Below are 21,336 nucleotides of genomic sequence, written 5' to 3'. Positions count from 1 at the left end.
AGCATTTTGCAGCATGTGCACGTTAAAGAAATTGGACGGTAGTTCTCAGGGGAATTTTTGCTGCCACTTTTGTAGACAGATACTACTTCAGCAATTTTCCAATCATAAGGGAGCTGGCCGGATGATAATGACTGGCGAAAAATATAGTACAAAATATTGCTAGATATCGAAGTTGTATTTTTTAAGAACTTTTAGTTAATATTATCGACGTCTGAAGCGCTATATATTTTAAGGTTATTAATGAGACATGCAATTAATACCATCTCCAGTAATATCGTTGGGACCCATGTACTGGCAGTCGAAATGAGTGAATTCAGGAATGAGTGAAAGGTCTTCATTTGTGAATGAGAATGAAAAAGAAAACGTTTTAAGGACCATGGGGCATTCACTATGAGGAAGCGGAACTTCATTTTCACATTCTAAGGAAATATGGTGTCAACCCTGATCATGTGATAATTCCTGCCAAAACTTTTGGGGGTTGGACTTAAGAAGGTAGGGTAGATTGTGAGAATAGTATTTATCTTTACCCTCACTTACAGCTGAGCAGTAAGATTTCAAGCATAGGTTATATCTTTCTTATACCGTGGGCGAGCCAGTGTGCTTTGCATTCGTGTATAGCCGTTTCTTCTTATTCCTTAGCCTTCGAAGGTATTGGGTGAACCATGGGTTGGTTTTATCACCTGATATTTTGATTAGCGTGAAATACTTGTCTTTTTATGCGCAGACGTTTCCTTTAAAAGAAGCTAGTTTTCATTAACTAACCGAGCAGAAAACAAAGGTAATAATGTGCGCGAAAGAAACGTCTCAAGTTCCTCGTTTATTTCCTGGTAGTCGCCTTTGTTATAGTCACGGATAGTTTTGCTAGTGACGTTTGTAGACTGCAAGGGGGCATTAAGAGTAAGTTGAAGCAACTTATGGTCACTCAAGCCTTCTAAAAAAGTCATTTCACCAAATGTTTCAGGGGCGCTAGTAAGAACTAAGTCTAAGATGTTATCGCCGCAGGTGGGTGGGGTAACCATTCGGAGTAAATTATAATCTAACCTTAAAGAAATGAATTCGGTTGACGGTGAACAGGATGATGATAGTGTATTCCAATCTATCAGTGGAAAATTGAAGTTTCTAAGGAGATAAGTGATATGAGCGTGACAGATGTTGATTGCTTTTGTAATGCTACTGCGCAGTTCAACGAGAAAGCACTGATTCGAATCGGCTGGGCGATAGTAGCCTCCAATTAACATGTTGTGGTTACCAGTTAGGCATTCTGCCCATATGACCTCAATACACGAATCGATGTTAATGACATACCCACCACGGTTGCTTAGTGGCTATGGTGTTGGGCTTCTGAGCACGAGGTCGCGCGATTGAATCCCGGCCACGGCGGCCGCATTTCGATGGAGGCGAAATGCGAAAAACACTCGTGCACTTAGATTTAGGTGCACGTTAAAAAACTCCAGGTGGTCAAAATTTCCGGACTCCTCCACTACGGCGTGCCTCATAATCAGAAAGTGGTTTTGGCACGTAAAACCCCATAATTTAATGTTAATGACATGTGATCTAATCGTTCTTTTGATACCCAGGAATGCAGCACCACCTCTTTTGCCAACGTGGTCACACCTGTATATGTTAATTTGAATTGAATTGAATATATCTTTATTTCCAACAGATTGGGGGAGACAGGGAAGAAAAGCTGCAAGTGCAGCTTGAAAAAACACCCTGCCCCCTATGACCACAAGACATGGGCAGCGCGGAACTGCCGCGTGTTTTTAACAATACAAAAATACACAGTTTTGCAAGAATGCATGAGAAGCGCTAAGTGTAAAGTGAGTAGTTGCGCGTAATGAAGTTACAAAAGGTTTCACATATGACAGATGAAAAAAAAAACATATATACACATATATTTGTAATATAAATGCGAACAAAAAGCTGTAAACTCATCTAATCTGCACTTCTGAAATAGCTGGCCATATAAACATGAATATTATTCCCGCTGATTTAGTCGAGAAAATTCTGATGGGGTAAGGGCGCATATATCAATGCCATACTATTGTAAGCATTTAAAAGCCTTTGTAAGTTGTTTTTTAGCATTTGTGAGCTGTAATTTGTTCTAAAACGGTGCACAGTGCAGGGTTCTGTGTTTCTTGTGAAACGTGAGGGGACACGTTCTTCTAAACATGATAATTTAACAAGGGATATATCGCTTTTCCTGTTCATGTAATAAAACTTCTGTTAAAAGAATTACCACGTGGGAAGATATCATTATCAGTTATTGCTGGATTTAGCCACGTTTCAGCGAAAACAACGATATCAGAATTGCAGTCAACAAACGCGGCAACATGGTCGTGCTTTGGTAGCAGACTTCTAATATTTGTGAATATTAGTGATAATTATGGCGCGGTTATATATACGGGACTCGGACCTTCAACGGATCGGATAGCGTGGTATGGTTTGTAGCTATCTGCTACGATATACTATAGCTTGTGGGAGTTCCTTCGGTCTACCGGGGCGCAGTCGTTGCTGTGCCTAAGGCTCCGGACTTATTCGCCATTGCGAGGAAAACCTCTCCCAAATGCCTGCCCCTCGACCCGCGCGCCGTTTTCCCCGGGCGCCGCGGCCGCGTCCCGCGACGTCATGCTACGCGGCCCTGCGATTGGGTCGTGGGGCGTGACGTAGGGAAGAAGCCCCGACTGGGGACGATCGCGGTGCGCGGGGCAGTCGTGCTGCGAGAGGGACGAGCGCCGGTCACGAGAGGCAAGCTGCAAGGTACGTGAGCGACCAGCTATTTGTGTCCCCAACGCCCCGGCCTGGGGACGTTCACGTGCTTTGTTAGCTTGCGTAAGTGTGACTTGCTGAGTGGCTTTGCGTTCCGCCCTTGCGGTAGCCGCAGGCGCTCAGTGCGTCACATTTTGCGTGTCCGAACCGTCGCAGACCGTTGTCGGTGACGGGAAGCGCTAGGTAGCGTTTGCGAACGTATTTCGGCCCGCGCGCGTAAACCATTGTTCGACGCGGCGTGTAACCCGCCTTCCTCGCCATCGGGAACCGTGGGCGCCGAGTGTACTCCGTGTGTTTGGGTGCAGTCTGGTACATGTTGGCCATTGGTGATCAATAAACGCCTTAACTGCCCTGGACGCCGTGTGTTCCTGGGAGAGCGCCCATGCGTACGGCCAGAGCCGTCCAGGTCTTTCGGCTCGGTGCTCGAACCTGCGGTGGGTCTATCGCCGTGCACCGTCGTGCCGCGTCGTGAGGCTCCACTTCTCGGGGGCCACTTGGCGACGCCGTGCGCGGAGACGTACTGTGAGCCCACAAGCTTTACTGGTGTTGTCAACAACATAATTTGCATGCTCAATGCGCAATCGGTCAAGTGAAAGGATAAAACGCTTGACTTTTCCCTTAGCAAATGCAATCAAGTGCCTTCTTGCTTCTCGAGTAGTTGGTGAAAAATCTGCGCGTAAAGAGAAGATAAACCCTCTAAGTTTTCGTGCAGAAGACAGAATGCTACCTTTGACTGTAAAAAAGGTCATTTTGGCTATAACAGGCCTTTTCTTATCTTCCGAAAGCTTCCCTATCCTATGGCCCATCAATTCAATGTGTGATGAGTTATCGTAGATATCTTCGAGAAAATGACCTTGACCGAACGTGCAGAGTCATTTCAATACCAATATAGCACTGACTTTACTGTTGCCCCCTTCCCTTTAAAGAGGGATAAATAAAGTTTTTCATCATCATCATCACTTTTTTTCTAAAGGTATGTTTCACTTCTGACTTTATCGATTTCACTGTCAGGCAATTTCTACTTAAGAGCTACACTATTGGTTTCGGCAGGAGCAATAACAGCAGATATTTCATATTGTCACCTTGTAGTACGTGACGGTCAAGAACAGAGTAGCAAAACTGTTAATGAAGAAACTAACCCTTTTATTGGCCGAACTTAAGCCACTAAAATAAAGTGACATTCAAAGCATAACGATAGCGACAAACACATCCGGCGATCGTTGACAATCTGATCAGCGAGTGAAGCGCATCGGCTTTGATACATGACTCGTCGAAGGATCCACCGTAATCGCTGGTACCCACGTGTCTTCCAGAAAGTACTCCGCAATTCGCGTCGCGCATACAATCAGATTATACAAAGTTCGATGACAGCAGACAACGGATGGAACCATGGATAACATTTGAGAAACGTTCGATACGTGTAGACGCGCCGCTGCCGTGGCTTCTTAGGGGCTACGATGTTGGGCTGCTGAGCACGAGGTCGCGGGATGGAATCCGGGCCACGGCGGCCGCATTTCGGTGGGGGCGAAAACATTCTTCAACTTGGATTTAGGTACACATTAAATAACTCCTGGTGGTGAAATTATTCTGGAGTACCCTTCTACGCCGTGCCTCATAATCAAATCGTCATTTTGGCACGGAAAACCATATAATTTATTAGAGGCGCGTCCTGCGCGGAGTAATGATTTTTAACGCTTCTTAGCCGGTAAAAAGCGGTCACCCGACGAAGACAACCATGGACGTGTCACAATGTTTTGAAAAAATTAGGGCCACTTTTTGGTTATGTGTACTTAAAATTTGAACTGCTTAGGTAGCTTACGTGCTCTGAAAACAGACTGAATATTCGCTTTCTGCCAATTTTTATGCGTTACACATGGTATTTCGTTGTTGTACCCCGCTATCGTCGGTAAACTATGCCGGGCACGGCGGTGATATTTATTTAATGTACGAATCAATGTTTTCAGTGACTTGCGATAAATGTTTATTCTTTGTAGGTTCATTACAGCTTTTTTAAAGTCGCTCACTGAAGCGTCCCATGGTGTCATACTGCCGCTACGCACACACACACACATTATATATACACACACACACACATATATACACACACACATTATATATACACACACACATTATATGTATATATATACACACACACACATTATATGTATATATATATACACACACACACACATAACACACATTATATATACACACACACACACACACACGCGCGCGCACATTATATATATACACACACACACACGCGCGCACATTATATATATACACACACACACGCGCGCGCACATTATACACACACACACACACACACACACACACACACACACACACACGCGCGCGCGCGCGCGCGCGCACATTACACACACACACACACACACACACACACACACACACACACACACACACACACACACACACACACACACACACACACAGGGGTCATATTTATCACGTAAAGCATAGTGGTCGAGTGGCTCCAGCACGACATGCGCCACGCCACCGACATCAGAACCCGCCGAGCCCCGTCGGTCACGCTGGCTGTGCCACGACAAACTGTACAAGAGTCCACTTTTCGCCAGCGCAGCGTAACTACACGCGCGGATGCCTTAGGCCAGCTTACATCGTGCCCTGTTGAACTATGACTTGGCAGGTTTAGAAACTACGTGCACAGCCAATTAACGACACGGAAATTCTCAAACGCGCCCCAGCTCTTTCGCTGAAGACGCGTTAGTTTTTAAATGAGTTGGTCAGCCAAATTTTCTCTTGTCCGTTTGTTTATATACGAAGGAAACTATGTCGCCGCTGCTAATGTCGCGCCACTTCTACATCTCCAAGCGATAATGGCATTCAGAGTGCGAGTTAAATGAATAATTGAAAAACTCCGTTCGCACAGAACACTCACTTTTCTGTCCAATATGTGAAAGACTTCGTTTTAGGAGTGCACCCTCTCAAGATAATAATTGTCAAGGGCAGAAGTCTCGTTCACTGTAGCAATGCAGGCGAAGTCGTTCATTTATGTATAGAGCGTTTACGCGAGATGTTTTACGAAAGGAATGTGTCGAATAAAAGGAAACCAGAGGAAAGCTTTGAACTGCGAATGGTGCAGAAATGGCAGCAATGCATACACAAACTTATTGTCCGTAACACAACGAGTGTAGTGTTCAGGTGCGTCTGACATCAGCGCTGACCTTTCTTAAAACCGAATGGTTACACCCCATTCTAGGTTCCCTATAAATCAGGTATCGAGCATCTGACGTGGCAGGAGCAGAGTACTACGTGGAGCTATTTAAATGGACAAGGCAGCGTGAACGACGGATGGAAAATGATGCTGCTGCTAATGTCGTTGCATTGAAGTCAAGCTGGAATGAGATGAACGGGTGACGCGCGGCCAGTGCGTTGCCGCCGGGCGACAAGAACTGGTGCGCGAGGCATGCAGGAAGGAATGAGCAGGAAGGATCTGTGATAAAAGGCCCGTGTTTATTGCGCAATCGTAGTACACCGGTCAAGATTTGCAACATGCAATATGCGCGCAGTAAAAAGCTTAAAACAGTGCAAACATAGCCTTAGCAGGCATGCTACTACAAATATCACATTATAATATCGCTGATGCCATTACTGCTGGGAAGCCTGTGGTTCAGCGATCTACCGGGTTTTCGGGTGAACCGAGCGGGCATCAATGACAGTTGATCTCTCAGGTGGCGAAGAAGCAGGTGTGGAAGTCTGAGAAAGCGCCATGGCTGGATGGGTGATGGCAGAGTCTGTTGCAGTTGCAACGGCGATGTCCTCTGCCGTTGCTACAGTCGGTGGGGCCTCGTTAGCGGGAAGAATTGGTGGTGTTGCAGAAGGCGGAGCTGAAGTGAATTGAGCTAATCGTACGGAGACTGCACCCAGGTCCGCCGGAAACGTAGAGGCTGCAGGCTTTTCCGGTACAGATGTAGGCACATCACGTATAGTAGATTCTGTGAAAAGCGGGGTGGGACCGTTGGTACTAGTCGATGCTGCGGTGGCCGATGTTGCCTGCTCCCAATGTGCAGGACCAAAAGAGGACACGTCCGTTGAAGTAACCAGTGCAGTGCGACCCACGGCATGCGTCTTGAGGTCAAGACCGCTTGTAAGAGCCATAATCGATAAAGTTGCACCAGCGGTCGTCTCGGTGGTTGTGTCTGTGGCGGGAAAGGTTGACTCCGATAACGCTGCTTCAGTAGCTACTGAGACACGGTTTGTGGACGAAACATCTTCAGGAATGGAAGCAGGCAGGTCAACCGAAGAGATTGTGGCAGCCGGGATAGTGAAGGGGTCGGCGCGCAGATTGAGGAGACCTAGGTCGGGCGTTGTAGGGTCAGGAGATCTAGCCGGGGTTGTGGTAAATAACGTAGTAGGATTAGACGTCATGGTTCTTGCCAAGGTAGACTCCGATGCCGTCGTTGTAGCGCCGGCAACCTGCCCTGTTACAACGCTTTTCGAGGACACCGCTTCAGTGACGGAAGTAGGCAGATCGGCTGAAGCAGTTACCCAAGGAGAGTTAGGAAAGGTGTTGGCACGCGGATGTGGGGCACCTAGAGTGGGAGCAGGGGCGCCCAGTGTGCTGACTAGTACAGGAGCGGGCGTCAACATCTTTGTTGTCGGGCGGGAACGAGTTGTCACCTCGGGCACTGCGCTTGGAACTGCAGTTTTACGACTGGGTGCTGTGGTCGCATCACTAGGGACTGATGGACGAGCCGTCACCGAGGCAGTGCTCGCCGTGGGATGGTTCAGCTTTCCGATGACAGCCAGCTTCTTTTTGATGACGGAATGGGGCACAGCAGCAGTGTGCTGGTGGGGGTGAATACCAGTGGCACTCTGATGCTGATTTGCCGTGCGGTTCAGCCAAACAGAGGCGTTCTGTAGGAGGGCCACCACCGGGTTGACTACCTTACCGAAGGCATGACTAATGGAAGCGGCGATATGACTACCGACATGTTGGTTGCTAGAGGAGCCGGAGTGATGCGGCGGCGGCGGAGCAGGAGCCGTGGTATTAACAGGAACCTTGACGACGCGGCACATCAAGACTGGGACCGTGCTCACGTTAGATGCAATGGGCGCAGTTGCGGAAGGAGGCGTGGCAGAGTGCTGATGCGCGTGGTCAACTTGGTGCTGGTGAACGTTGGAGAACGGACCCTGTACTTGATGTACTACATGCCCGTGGCCTTGGTGAACATGGCCAACATGCAAACCAGGGTGAGCCGGTAAAGCGTGATGGGAGTTCCCATGAGCCTGGACTGACATGCTGTAGCCATGATGTCCCGGCAGCTGTGCCGGGTGGCTGTGCACAAAGCCGAAGTATCGTGGGGCAAGACCGTGCGCCTGCACCGCAACGAGGCGAAAGGCCAACAGAAATAGTGACACGGGCTTCATCTCGACCGGGTGAAGTGATCTGCGAAAATGCAACAAAAAGCGATGCTATTATGAATGCATACACACAAATGAGATACGAGAAGAAAATAGCTGCAGCAGTGATGACACACTATAGAATTGAACAGAAACTCGTCGTACGCACCTTTTCGCTGCGCTTGGCTTTCCAAGAATGGCGTATGCAAGGATTTTGTTGGCCTGTTTTATATTGGGTTTAATACCACTTACTCGCGCCCTATTGGTCGACCTTAGAAGCACTGTGGCGTCATCTGCCTCAAGAATAACGCGAGTCGCTTTGTCCTCATGGAAAGTAAAGGCAAGTGATAAGAATTCAAGTTCTGGTAGATAGAAAAATAAAAGCGCATGTAACGTCACGTGATTGGGAATCTGCAGAAGTGTTAGGTGCATATATAAAACCGCAGAACATTTTATTGAAATACATCACCGTAAATTATTGCACTGATAGCTTCTGTATTGATGATAATTTTGGTGAACCACATAAGAAAGCGCTGAGCGATCTCTTTTGCTGCAACAAACGCGGTTACGTCATGGTCACGTTAGCACTTTTAGGTGAAAGAAGTAACAAACATCACCAAACATATAGTGATCCCTTTCTGCCTTATTTTCGATGTTTATGTTACTTCTAAGGAGATATTTGAAAGAAAACATGAGGTCGGCCCATATGAGAGCTTTCTAAAAAGCCTGTGGCAACACGCTTACACGTAACCAATGACATGTAGATAATTACTTGTAATCTATTGAATATTGTGTTTACTTTGTAATTTACCGATTACTTTGTTTGCTCTGTACTCTGTAATTTAGTTTCTTTTTTCCGTAAGCAATTACAGGTAGCCAATCAATTTATTGACGGGTTAAGCTGCCACGAACGACGCACCTTTGAGAACCTGAATTTGGCGAAAGCTACAGTAGAAGGCCCGATATCTCGCCATGCAGCAGCCTCACAAATGCGCATGTCCAGACAGCCAAAACCGGGGTTCAATATTTGTTTCCTCGTCTTAACGCTGCAGAAGATGCTGGCCGACATATTGACCAGGTGCTCGTATGTATTGATAGCGAGGGCCACTTTGGACGTTATCGCAAGGAAATCACATACGGACGATTTTTTTTCAGCTGTTCATTGGCCCAATCGGGAGCGTCTTTTCCGAGTCCCAGCAGCAACGAAGTGCAGCGCGTTATAGCGTTATAGAGGACACAGTTGCCGAGCGACCACAATCTTGTGCGCAAACTTCGTGCGCATACACAGTGCATGGTGTCCTATCCTCCAGGGCGCACATCGAGCGAACTGGCTAGGCTCTCGTTCCCTGCCTTTCCCATTTTTTCTTCCTCGAGCAAGTTTTCTGTGTCGCTGCTTATGTCTTCACAATGAATAAGAGGGATGATGATTTTAGAAGCAGCTGTTAGTGCAGACAAGCAATGTATGAAGGGCTGTAGAGGACGCACTGAAAGTGCCGAGCCAGCTCGTTCTGTTCACGCTAGCTATCCAGTGTTAATAAAAGTTCGAGCGGAAGTAACGTAAAACTTATCGTCGATTCCTACTGCATATGTCCTCAAATACATTTTCTGGCTCAGTAATTGTAATCCATTACATTTTTAATGACGTAATTGTAATCTGTTATTGCTCTTCTGTAACGTGTACAAGTCTGGTGGGCAGTAATGCGAGTGGAGAGGAACCAGTCAAAAGAAAAGCAATGACAGTTATCGCAATCAACGATAAAAAATTTAACAACAGTTACGCACCGAGGTATCCGAAATATAGTAAGTGGGAGACGAGTCAAATGGAGTGTCAATTTTTAAAACAAATAATGTATCTGAAATCTCGCACATAAGATAAAGAATTTCTTCAGCGTTTATCTTTCGGTGAAATTTTCATAATTACTGCTAGGACGTCCGAATTTATGGTATGCAAATTGGCTTTTATAACAAAACATGCAGGCGAATGAACATTATTAAAGGCGATATTAATTTGTAGCACTGTTGGGCGTTTGTTTCAATCAATATGCATGATGTAAAGAGACACAATTGCACGTTACTGATTTATCATGTCTTCAAGTGTACCTGAATTGTTCATCGATAAAGTGAATAATTGTTCTACCGGAGTATCATTTTACATTTTTCCTCGCTTGCACCTGTCAATGTCACTCATTCTTGTTGCCAATGGCATTCATTGCAACGAATCGTGCAATAAACGTGTTTACTGCAAGGAGCAGTTAAAGCCAGGAAGTGGATCCCTGATGTTTGGCGTACAAAACCACGAAATGATCATGAGGAATTCTGTAGGGGGGCTACATACTAATTTTCACCAACTCTGGTTTTTGGTAACGATAACGTCACAGTGATTTATAACACTCGAATTAAATAAAAATTTCTTCTGTTAAAAAAATAGATCTGCTGGTATATGCTAACTACGTCTCCGCAATAACTAATCATTGACGACCATGGTAGGAACTTTTGACATAACCACTGATTTTGGACACCGAGTTCATTTCACCTGTTCCAACCTAACTGTCCTTCGACCATTTTTCTTGCGTGGTTAGTAGACATGTATTGTTACGTTCGACCTGCGGGGGCTGGCGATCTTCGTGGAAGCGACCATCGAAACCTGCCCGGCCCGCTGCGGCGACACGCTTTGTAAGGACGACAATGGGCCGCTTCCCCAGCCTCACGGCGCCGGAATGTTTAGACGCACTCGGCGGACCAAGTATTGTTAGTGGCTTCGCCGTCACCCTCACGGTTTGTTTGGAGTGGGGGAACTCCTGGAACAATGTTTTGCGGTGCCGTTTCACGGGCCCTAGAAGTCGTCAGTCAATGGACAGACGCGGCAGCCACTGCCTGCGGGGCCAACTCGGGGATCAAGAGGTGCCTGCTCAGGGCAAGACTCGTGTCTGCAAAAAACCTCTCACCTTGGTGTGGTCAGTGCAACCCTGTGCGGAAGTGAATGTGTAAACCCTCCCACTCAAAGCGGGTCGGCTACGATGACTTTGGACGCTCTGAATTGGTCGAAGGTTGAACGGCCGTTTTCCCTCACCTAGGGATCTAGGGAGGACAGTGTGTTTATAAGCAGCTGTTGCGCGGCTGCTAAGGGTGCATTCTTTTTCAGTCATGCTAGACTGATGAGACTAACGTTCTCATGTAGATACTGTAAATAAATCCCATATTCCTCTTTCTCGATGAGAACAAGTCTCTCCCTTCAACAACGTCCTCAGCGTGGATGAGTTGGACGACGGCATGGGCCAGCGACCATCTATTTCATGCCCGACCCCAACCATCGTAGTATCTCTTAAATATTTCTTAAACTCAAGCATCGCCTTCACTGCATTACGCAAGTGCTTTGCGTTTCTTTCGCAAGGTTAGCGGTTGGACGTCGAAGTACTAGGAGGTTTTTCGTTACTAGTTCCAAAAATAGATTCAATGGCTGTGTTTTTTTTTTACATTTAGAATGGTCATATCGTCCATATACTGTAATTTTGTTAATGTTTCTTGTTAATATTTTGTAAACTGCTGCTATTCCTATATTGAAGTTTTTATTTAATCTAATGAACGCTTATAGACGTATAAATATTTCTGTCGGAACACAACATGCAATGGAGCCCAATGACACTGAACTTGGGTTAAAAAAGTTATTTTCTTTCCAGTGCATTAAAGTATTTGCAACCTCTAAATACTGCTTCCTTCACGTCTTCCAAAAACGCTAGTTCATGTGCAGTCAGCCACCCGATGCTCGCATGAAAGGCATATGCATGTGTAATACTTCTTCATGGCCTACTTAATCGGCAACAGTTTTCTTGGAAAACTCGGCGATTTTTTTAGACGAAAGTAGACTTCGTAAGTGTCAAGAATCTGTTATAGTGGTGATGTCAATAGAATGACACGCGTGGATGAATGCACGTTGAATTTTTCCAAACACATTGCTGTAGAGTTCCAATGGACGCATAAATGTGCTCGTGGAAACCTGTAGGTTTTTTTCAGGATATAGTCAGACTTCAATCTTGGTCAGAGAGTGCCCCATAGGTTACGTCAATGAAGCGACCTAAGTTCACGAATATGTGATCTACTGTAGTGGTTTTTTTAGGGAGTTCCCCTTTAGTGACGCGGCTGTCGCGTACCAGCTAGCAACAGGTGGCGCTAAGGATCGATGTCCCTGAATTTCTGGATATACGAGTATGCGTGCACTGTGGTGGAAATCAGGGTGAAGTGATACAAACAAGCACATTGGAACTTGCCTCTGCGGCGTGTACCTGTCCTGCGCTTTCTTTTTCCTGCACAACTTCGGTAAATCAACGAAAAATACGTATGTGTTTCAAAGTTTTTGTAACCAAACGACGAATTGTGTTCCGCTCAAGGAAGTTATAAGCTGAACGAAGAACTTTTTACTGGAGCACACGTTATGCAGGTTTCCTACGCCTGGACGCTTATCGATTTTGTGCTTACTTCCCGTGGCTGGTACGGACTTCTGAGTGCAGCGACTTTTGCCTATTTGCGAACACGCTTTTATCGTGGTCCCCGCCTTCCGTTGATCGTTATCTTTTCATCACTTTTCTCTTCGCGCCTGCTCAGTGGCTAGGAGAGAATGACGCATCACGCCGACTTGTCGACCTTGTTTCTAATCAAACGTTTCCCGGGATTGCTGCATCGCGTCACACACACAAAAAAAGCCATAAGCACCGAATTATTTAGTGGGCGTTGACAGTCTAGCTTAGAAATATTAAGAAAACCATACCAAGCCGCCGAAGCGACGCTGGCATAAAAAGAAAAGACAGAAAGACAGTACTTGATTCGGTGTCTCGCGGGCATTATGCCACTTGAGTTAAGAAAATGGCTGTGGCTTAGCTAAGGTTAAGCCCAGGATGCGAAGCATACTAGCCTTTATTTTACTTGTTGAACCACTGTTTAGCCTGGTGAACTGCTGTTGCTTGGCTATATTTGGTTCGGCTAGACGAAGAAACAACTCATGCGTTACTCTGCTTCGCCTTCAAGAGTGGAACGCGACAGCGTTCCCGTCGACCCGCCAAAGGGTGTAAGACAGTGGGCTACGGCGCAGCGACTACGCGCCCCGCATCGGACGCGGTGAGCGTCGAGCAGCGCCGCGTTCGGCGCGGCAACGAAATGTACGCCTGAGCAAGCGACGCACGCCTGAGCCTTAGAAACAGCTCGTTTCTAAGGCAACACCTCATTCACTAGAGGCGCTTTTGTACCGCTTTGAAGCATCGTACTCGTGGCCCAGTGATAGCGTCTCCGTCTCACACTCCAGAGACCCTGGTTCGATTCCCACCCAGCCCATCTTGCAAGAAAGCCACCTAGAAAATCAGTCTGTAGCACGCCGCAACCTTCGCTTCTCATTCCAACGAGCAGCTCTGTCTCCAGGAGGCATCTCACCTCGTGAGTGTCTAGCAGAGGCAAGCGCAGCTGCTTATATACCGCCGCGAGCGACGGCGCAAGTTGGATCCCCGTTTCTACTCTGTCGTGACGTCACGGTGTCACGTGGTGTTGAAGGCGACATCGCCGCGCCTGAGGAGCTGGGTTGAGCTCTCGTAATATGCTTCGCATAAAAGTCATTTTCTTTGCAGTGCATCAAAGTATTTGCAAACTCGAAATACTGCTTCCTTCACGTCTTCCAAAAACCCTAGTTCATGTGCAGTCGGCCAACGAATGCTCGCATAAAAGGCATATGCATGTGTAATACTTCTTCATGGCCTATTTATTCGGCAACAGTTTTCTTGGAAAACTCGGCGATTTTTGTAGACGAAAGTAGACTTCGTAAGTGTCAAGAATCTGTTGTAATGGTTATGTCAATAGAATGACACGCGTGGATGAATGCACGTTGAATGTTTCCAAACACATTGCTGTAGAGTTCCAAGAAGAAGTGGCGTAATTATCAGTAGTTCGAAAACTAAATCCACGAAGGCGAGTTTACACTGTGTGTTTTCAATGAACAGGGTGCATCGGCGGGTTGTTTTCTGAAGGTAGAGTGCTATAGGTAGGGAATACGAACTTAACATAATTTGTTACTGTGAACGGAGGCTGAATAGCGAAAATGAGAAGTGATCTAACTTGCAGTGCTAGTTGCCCCTTAAATCATACCTGTTGGCACTATGTGGCTGAGGCGAGCTATCTGCCTACTATTGATAGATTACACTCTATTATAGACGAAACGTAGAATCGCACAGAAAGCGTTGCGGGATCTTCTTACCTTTCAAAGAGAAATGGAGTGCGCGATAAGATTGATAAATGTGTAACGTCACATTGACTTCACTGGCGTCAAGGAAAATATAATTTGGCCTTCTTTCTGTCCACTAGTGGGCCACCGTTTTACTGCCGAATGAGTGCACGCATACAATATGAGGTCTCGTTAAACGGCGGCGAAAATTCTTATTCTTTTTCCTTTTTCACGTGTCACGTGCACTTGAATGCGCTCCGTCAGGTCGCAGCCAGCTAGCGTTTGCGGTAGGTTCTCTTTTGTGCTCTCTACTGCATTTGCTAGCCATGTTTCATTTGGTGTTGTTGTCTGTTTGCGTCATATGGATTATACTCAGGAAAACGAAACAAGAAAATAAGGTTTCTCGGTTACCCCAAGTCGTCTCTCTCCAATTTTATTTTTGCTCGCTAGGTGGCACAGGGCCGAATGGGTGAGACGGCTTTCCTGCAGTGCTCTGCGGCTTTCCGGCGCCCCTCGTTGCACGGAGCCAGCGTGCATCCAAGTGCGGAAGCCAACGAAAGGTAGTACCTCGGCCTCGGAAAACCGGGTATTACTCCGCTCTCGCGCTCGGGGCCGTCGATCCAAGCGGCGCAGCCCTCCAACTACGGCGCCGCACCTCCTCCTTGATAGCTGCAGCAGAGGGGGGCCATGCGCCCGGATCGTAAGAAGTGAGGAAGAAGAAGAAGAAGGGAAACTTGAGATGGGAGAGGGGCGCAGCGCGAGCAAACCGAAAAGACCGCACACTCGCCCTCCCTCCTGCGAGCCGCCGCGGGGGCATCCCGGCGCGCGAACGGGTCGGTCGCCCTGCCTGCTGCTGCCGGCGCCGCACGGCGTAGCAGAACGAGAATTTTTCCGCCATGTGTCGCCACGGGCCTTTTTCTTCGGTGGTTGTTGTATAGTGGCGGTGGTGGATTTGGCGCGCGGCTGCTGGTTCACTGGCTCCGCCTTGCCCACCTCGCGCGGCAGCCGCAAAAGCAGCAACAAAACGGCCGCGCGTCAGGCTGCTTGCTGCTGCTGGCACGCTGCTTCGCTTTGCCCGTCGGCTTGCCCCTTCTCTCTCGCCTCCCCCTTTTCCCTCTCGCACTGCTGGTGCGGCTTGTGCCGCCGCCGAAACGACGGCGGCTGTTTTCTGGCCCCAGCAGCGAGGAGTGGTCGCCGGCTGGAATGGATCGCGCGAGGAGGCAGCAGCAGGCCGCGAGCAACAAGTGCTTTCCCTCATAGCAGCAGCGCGTAGGGGCCTGCGGACGGTGACATTCGCGACCACTGCTTGACTGAACCGACCGTGTGCTGCCAGCCGGCTTCTAGCAGTCCGTACACAAGATCGAGAACACCAGGAACGGCGGATCTGCTTGCAGGCCTTCACCGGTCTGCGCGCCCCCCATCTTCTTTCCTCTCTTCGCGTACTTCATCCAGTGACAAAAGCTTGGAGGGAGTGTGTGTTTTGTGCGCCAAAAGTCGGCTTTCACTGCCCAACCCGAAACGTTCCTTGGTTCTCTGTTCATACTAAACTGCGACCCGTATGCTCTGGAAATTATCGTTTTTCCCTACTTTTTCTAGGAGAAATCCATAGGACGCTTGCAAGAAGTGAGGATATTCGTATTGGGGTCATCTATTTATTTTTCTCATTGTTCAAAGTGCCCCGAACACCCCGAGACAACTTTCTTCGAGTGATTCTTCGGCCCCGTCGACGCGATATCGGCTTCTTCAGTGTGTGCCTCGTGGGTGATGGTGTGAATCTGGTGTTGGAATCGTGCTGCGGTGGTGCGCGCGTGCCCGCGTCTCGAGTGCGTACGGCTTTCGTCGCAGTGTCCGTGCTTTGTCTCCCAAGTCAGTACAGTGCAGCGGGCCCTGTGCGTTTCTCGGAGCGCCGACTTCAGCGGGCGCCCGTGGATGTGGCTCGACAGCGGCCGTCCGCTGCCGGCATCGGCGGGCCGCACTGACCGCCGTCCGTCCCCGATGCCGTTCCCCTTCGTCTGGAACGCAGCTTTGCCGCGGGCGGCGCAGCGCTGCTGAGCAGAAGAGGACCACCGCAACAGGCGTGCTCCTACAGAGGTGCGTGCCTTCTTCCTCTCGTCTCCTGGTGGAGGGAGGGGTAAGCTCAGCCCCGCGTTTGGGGCTTGCTGTTTTTGCTTGCTGTCGCGGTTCCTCTGCTTCTTCACCGAAGTGGGTGCGGGCGCCAGCCTGTCTGCAGCCGGGTGCCCCGGAGCTAGCCGCTTAGGCTGCTCCTTCGATACGACTGCCGATGCTGTCGTAGCTTGGGGGCCTCCTGGAACTGCGCCGCTCGCCGAGGGCTCGAAGGACGCGCCCGCGAACCGAGCCCTTGCAGTTGCCTGCCCTGCAGTGGCGAAATAAATGGAGCTGGTGTGTTGGTGGGGCTGCTAGCGGGACGCGCGCCCGCTCGCAGGCTGCCTGAATGTGTGTTCGTGTGTTTGTAACAGCCTGGCCGTCGTTTTACGCGGAGCGTAATCTGCTCCCAGGAGATACGCAGCGGCGCTCAACAATTAAGCAGTGAAAGAAAAAGAACGTCTTTCGGTATGACCATCGCTCGGCCCAGCATGCTCGCGGGAAAAGACGATCCGGTATTTTCTTCTTCTTCTTTCGTAAGACTATAAATACTGTGTAATGGATGTCCTAACCGAAACTATGTAACGCTCTGTTGCCGGAGCTAAAGAAACAAATCTTGTTTGAAAGAAATATTGGCGCACCGGTGGGCTCGTCCTTTTCGAGTATCGCTATATACTGGCTGTGATCCAGCCTGTTCCGGGGAACATTTTTCGGTGACAGGTGCTGCCACGGGATTTCGGACGAGAGCGAAATTTCACATTTCAAAAAGCGAAACGTGTTGGCCCATGGCCGCCCCGGTCACTGTGAGCCCGTGTAGGGTTGTGTGAATACAGTGAACCGAACACTGCAACATGTCACGCAATAATTTCTCGCGTTTCCTTCTGCCCAATTCTCACCACGCACTGGCGTGTGCTTCGTGAAGCTAGGGGAAGGGGGCACTGAACTCCAAACATCATGCAGAAAAAAAAATTAAATTATGGGTTTTTACGTGCCAAAACCACTTTCTGATTATGAGGCACGCCGTAGAGGAGGACTCCGGAAATTTCGACCACCTGGGTTTCTTTAACGTGCACCTAAATCTAAGCACACGGGTGTTTTCGCATTTCGCCCCCATCGAAATGCAGCCGCCGTGGCCGGGATTCGATCCCGCGACCTCGTGCTCAGCAGCCTAACACCACAGCCACTGAACAACCGCGGCGGGTATCATGCAGAAGATATGAGGGCGATGTTGATTGAACAATATATGTATCTGCGAAATGGCGAGTGATCTAACTGCTTTTATATGGAAAGCGTAGGCTTCAGCACTCGCACAAGATCGGAGGGGATTCGTGATCTTTTGAGCTGTCCTCTACGCCTGAGTGATCGCAGCGAGAGGATTGCACGGATACAACGAAAAAGAAACAGGAAAGGCGGCATGATGATGTGCGAGTTGCCAGAAACTTCACGCTACCGCCAGGAAATCAACATTCTCAGATGAGTTCAGTAGATAGGGGACATGTAAACTCCATGCTGTCAGGATTGGGGGCTCAATCCCATCGCTCGTGGTCCTTTGCAAAGATTGGAGTGCGGCATGAATTCGAAGGTAGCTGGCCCATGCCGTCGTCCAACTTATTTACGCTGAGATCGTTGATGAAGTGAAGAACTGCTTCTCATCGAGAACGAGGAAAAAGGGTTTATTTACAGAAATTAAATCAGTCTAACATGACTGCTTGAGAAAAAGAGTATCAGTCCAACATGACTGCATGAGAGAAGTGACTCAGTCTAACATGACTGCTCAAGAGAAGTGTCCTCAGCATTCGCACAACCACAGTTTTTATACACTCGATCCGCCGGTCATACGACGCGGCGACTGTTCCTTTACTCATCACCAACTCGCCGCTGCTCTGCAGATCAGTTTACGTACACAAAGGCAACCGCGCTCTGATGCCCGACGACGGCGTTGGCGGGGTGCCGTTCCGGGAACTATCGGTGCCGATCGAGGGTCGCTCGTTGTTCCGTGCCCCGCCGAAGCGTGAGACGCACCAAAATACGTCGTCCCCACGGCAGCTTGTCCATGCGTGTCAAATCAGCTCCGCGTTGGGGAACTCCGGAATCATTGTTCACACACGCCGAACTAGTTCCGTCACAATGTCGATGGGGCGGGTGGAAGGCGGCGGATTCCAGTGCAAAGGCCGCTTCTTTGAACGCCTCCCAGCTGCAGCGACGGAAAGGGAGAGGTGCGCGTCGTGTCGCCCTGTCGTAACTGTGTGGCAGTCTTGTTTCGCAGCTCGCCATTCTTGACAATGCACGTTTCGGCTCCATGCCTCCCTCAAGACGTTCTTACCGCTCGTCACAAGATATTAGCGAATCATTTTTAGGATCGGTGCCGTTGTTTGAATGAGAATGAGGAGCGCGTTCCCCCATTTTGTCCCTTCTAATTCTTGTCGCACTCAACCCCGTCAAATGATTGGGAGATAACTTTGTCTGAGCTCGGTCACGTTGATGAATGCACATGGGAGTGCATAGGAGGCAATCAACCCTTTAGCGAAGAGGCAAATGCTCTGCGCTCATTTGTCTATATGGCATCGAGAGTGAACTGCATGAGCTGACCAAGCAGTACTCAAGTCAGAGTCGTTCCGTCATCGGCGCAGATCGCGATTCCAAGCGGCGCTTCGTTTACCTGTTTCGATTGGCTCGAACTATGAGTGGGTTACTATACATACATATAACACCGGACGTGCTACATGTAGAGATGACATGCAGTGATGCCACATGCAACGCGATGACTGTGCGGACGTTGCGGTTTCTATGAGCGCCCAGGCGGTTGTCGCCAGGTGGGCCTATGTTCAGGGAAGGCCACTAATCCTGCAGAAAAATAAATAAAAACAGGTTACGGAATGCTGACACATACTTCTGAACTTGTAGAAAATCTACGGTACACTTCTCAAATATCAGAGCACTTGACAAGTATAGAGGTAGGCAGGCGTAACATTTGAGATCTTCTTTTTATTGATGTGATAATAAAAGAAAGAGACGCATATAGTCACTTTATAATGGGGACGGATACTGCTTTTCGCTCAGCCGAACCAACAATATAAAAATTATACCTAAGAAAAGGAATGAAACCACGCCATAGGGTCAGAAATCCACAGAACACAGTCCTATATGCACCCATGAACATATCAATATAAAAGGCAAATGTAAGTTGCACCACGTTTGATAATAATGCTGGTGTTGAGATACCGGATAGGGTATCGTCGACATCATCGGGACGACATTAAAGATCGAAACATTTTTTGACGTCGTGCAGCAATAAGGCCAGGTATGATGATGTTGTTCATTAAAAAAAAAGTACAAAAAAAAGCAGAATGAGCAAGAGCGCAGCGCGTATTTTTTTTTTTCTTGGTGCGCTCGCGTGTACGCGGCAGCCGCAGCCGTCGCGGGTTAGACAAATGTACGTACGTCCTTTGGGGTGTATATTTGCCATACAAGAATAACCGTCATCTTCCTTGCTTGTGTTTCCTTTCTTGAAAACGCTGCGCTCATTACTTTCCTGCCAAGAATGCTCTGTCATGCTGATAACGCGCACGTCGTTCGTGACTGTGAGGGACTTTGGTGTCACGCCTACAGGTGTGCTACGCGAAGAGAATGGACACGAGACGCCATATGCAAATACACAATCAAAACTTATATTGAGACTCAGTAATCAAATTACAGGCAAGCAATATTACAAAAGCAAAACGAACAGTTCACAGAAAAATCAAATATCTAATGTTACACAACAGGAGATGGAGCGTGAAGAAACAATGATATATTAGCACATGCTCACAGGTTACACGTCCGTCATCCGACTCGATGCGGTGATGTCAATTTATCAGTGGAGTTTGGCGTTGTGGCTCCTGTGTGTGTACACGGCTTGGTTGCTCGTATCGTCGTCGGCAGCTACCGGCGAAGTTGGCGATGACGACGCCTGGCCCCGCGCATTGTTGCGGGCCGTCTTCGTTCCTGCGGGCCTCTTAGCGCCTACCCGATCCGATGTTGAAGCTGTCTCTCCTCCAACTGGCGTTCCCAGACCCGCGGTCATCTGACACCCGGCCGGGGTGCTGCGTTTCCCTCTTTCGCTTATTTCTCCTTCTGACGTCCTGTGCCGAAGCACCTTTGTTTTAGTCTGTTTTTTGAAGTTTGGCTGTCTGGGGACGGTCTTCCAAATTCCGTCGGGTCGTCCGATGCGACTGTCTGGGCGCTGCTTTGCGGGCCAGTATTCGGTGTCTTGCGGAAAAGTACACCAGTCACTACAGTGACTAGGAAGTACCGGGCTCGCAGCGTTAAAGAAAGGAAATGCGGACAAGACAGATGACGATTATTGTTGCTTGGCAAGATAAGACCCAAAGGGTGTGCTTTTGTTTAATAGTGTAGGTGAAACGACGTATCCTAACGTTATGACGTATTTATCATCTGGGTGTTGAAACCGAAAGAGATGCATATTCGCACATCACAAGAAATAATTGTCGTCGAGGCGAATGCATAAGAATTGTTTTGATGGGCCTTTGAGTAGTCAACGTACGCGATTTACAATGCGTTCGCAGTGTGACCGCCAATAAATTCTGAGAACTTGCTCATGTGTGTTGTCAGTAAACATATGACAACCTGCGCAGTGATCGAGAACCATTAGATTTTATTCAGGGTTGTGTGAATATATTGCGGTCGTCGCCGCGTTGGAAGGAGTAGTACATTAAGACGCTATTACCTCAATCTGTAAGACGTTCAATTGGCAGAGACCTGGGGAATAAAAAAAAAAAGAAAGGAGGGAGGGGGGGGGGGGGGCTACGTCGCCTCGATGATGTCGTCATGGGTGGCTGCCTTTTTAAAGTTAATCTCGCGCATGTAGCAGCGTGTAATTT

General features: G+C 48.4%; 2 protein-coding genes across 3 annotated transcripts in view; one reads left to right on the top strand and one right to left on the bottom strand.

Moving 5' to 3' along the window:
- Nucleotides 1-6,243: 6,243 nt before the first annotated feature.
- On the bottom strand, nt 6,244-8,480 carry LOC139057457 (mucin-2-like). The gene is made up of 2 exons (XM_070535773.1): nt 8,324-8,480; nt 6,244-8,200 (listed from the first exon to the last, which is right to left on the bottom strand). The coding sequence occupies exon 2, from the start codon at nt 8,179-8,181 to the stop codon at nt 6,430-6,432; it is 1,752 nt and encodes a 583-aa protein (XP_070391874.1). The 5' UTR covers nt 8,182-8,200; nt 8,324-8,480; the 3' UTR covers nt 6,244-6,429.
- Nucleotides 8,481-15,389: 6,909 nt separating this feature from the next.
- The window catches only part of LOC139057458 (ankyrin repeat and BTB/POZ domain-containing protein 2), a 214,383-nt gene continuing 208,436 nt past the window's right edge, over nt 15,390-21,336 (top strand). The window contains exon 1 of one of the 2 annotated variants that reach the window (XM_070535774.1): nt 15,390-16,444. The gene's annotated coding sequence lies outside the window, so the exon portion shown is untranslated. The remainder of the gene's footprint in view (nt 16,445-21,336) is intronic. The other variant, XM_070535775.1, reaches the window with a different exon arrangement.

This window comes from Dermacentor albipictus, chromosome 3 (assembly GCF_038994185.2).
Source record: "Dermacentor albipictus isolate Rhodes 1998 colony chromosome 3, USDA_Dalb.pri_finalv2, whole genome shotgun sequence".
In the NCBI taxonomy this organism is placed as follows: Eukaryota; Metazoa; Arthropoda; class Arachnida; order Ixodida; family Ixodidae; genus Dermacentor; species Dermacentor albipictus.
The sequence above is the reverse complement of the archived record's forward strand: the minus strand, read 5'-3'. Positions and strand labels throughout refer to the sequence as shown.

Bases quoted from the DNA above. Each gene is read 5' to 3' on its own strand.
- LOC139057457 (XM_070535773.1), bottom strand. From the start codon at position 8,181: ATGAAGCCCGTGTCACTATTTCTGTTGGCCTTTCGCCTCGTTGCGGTG.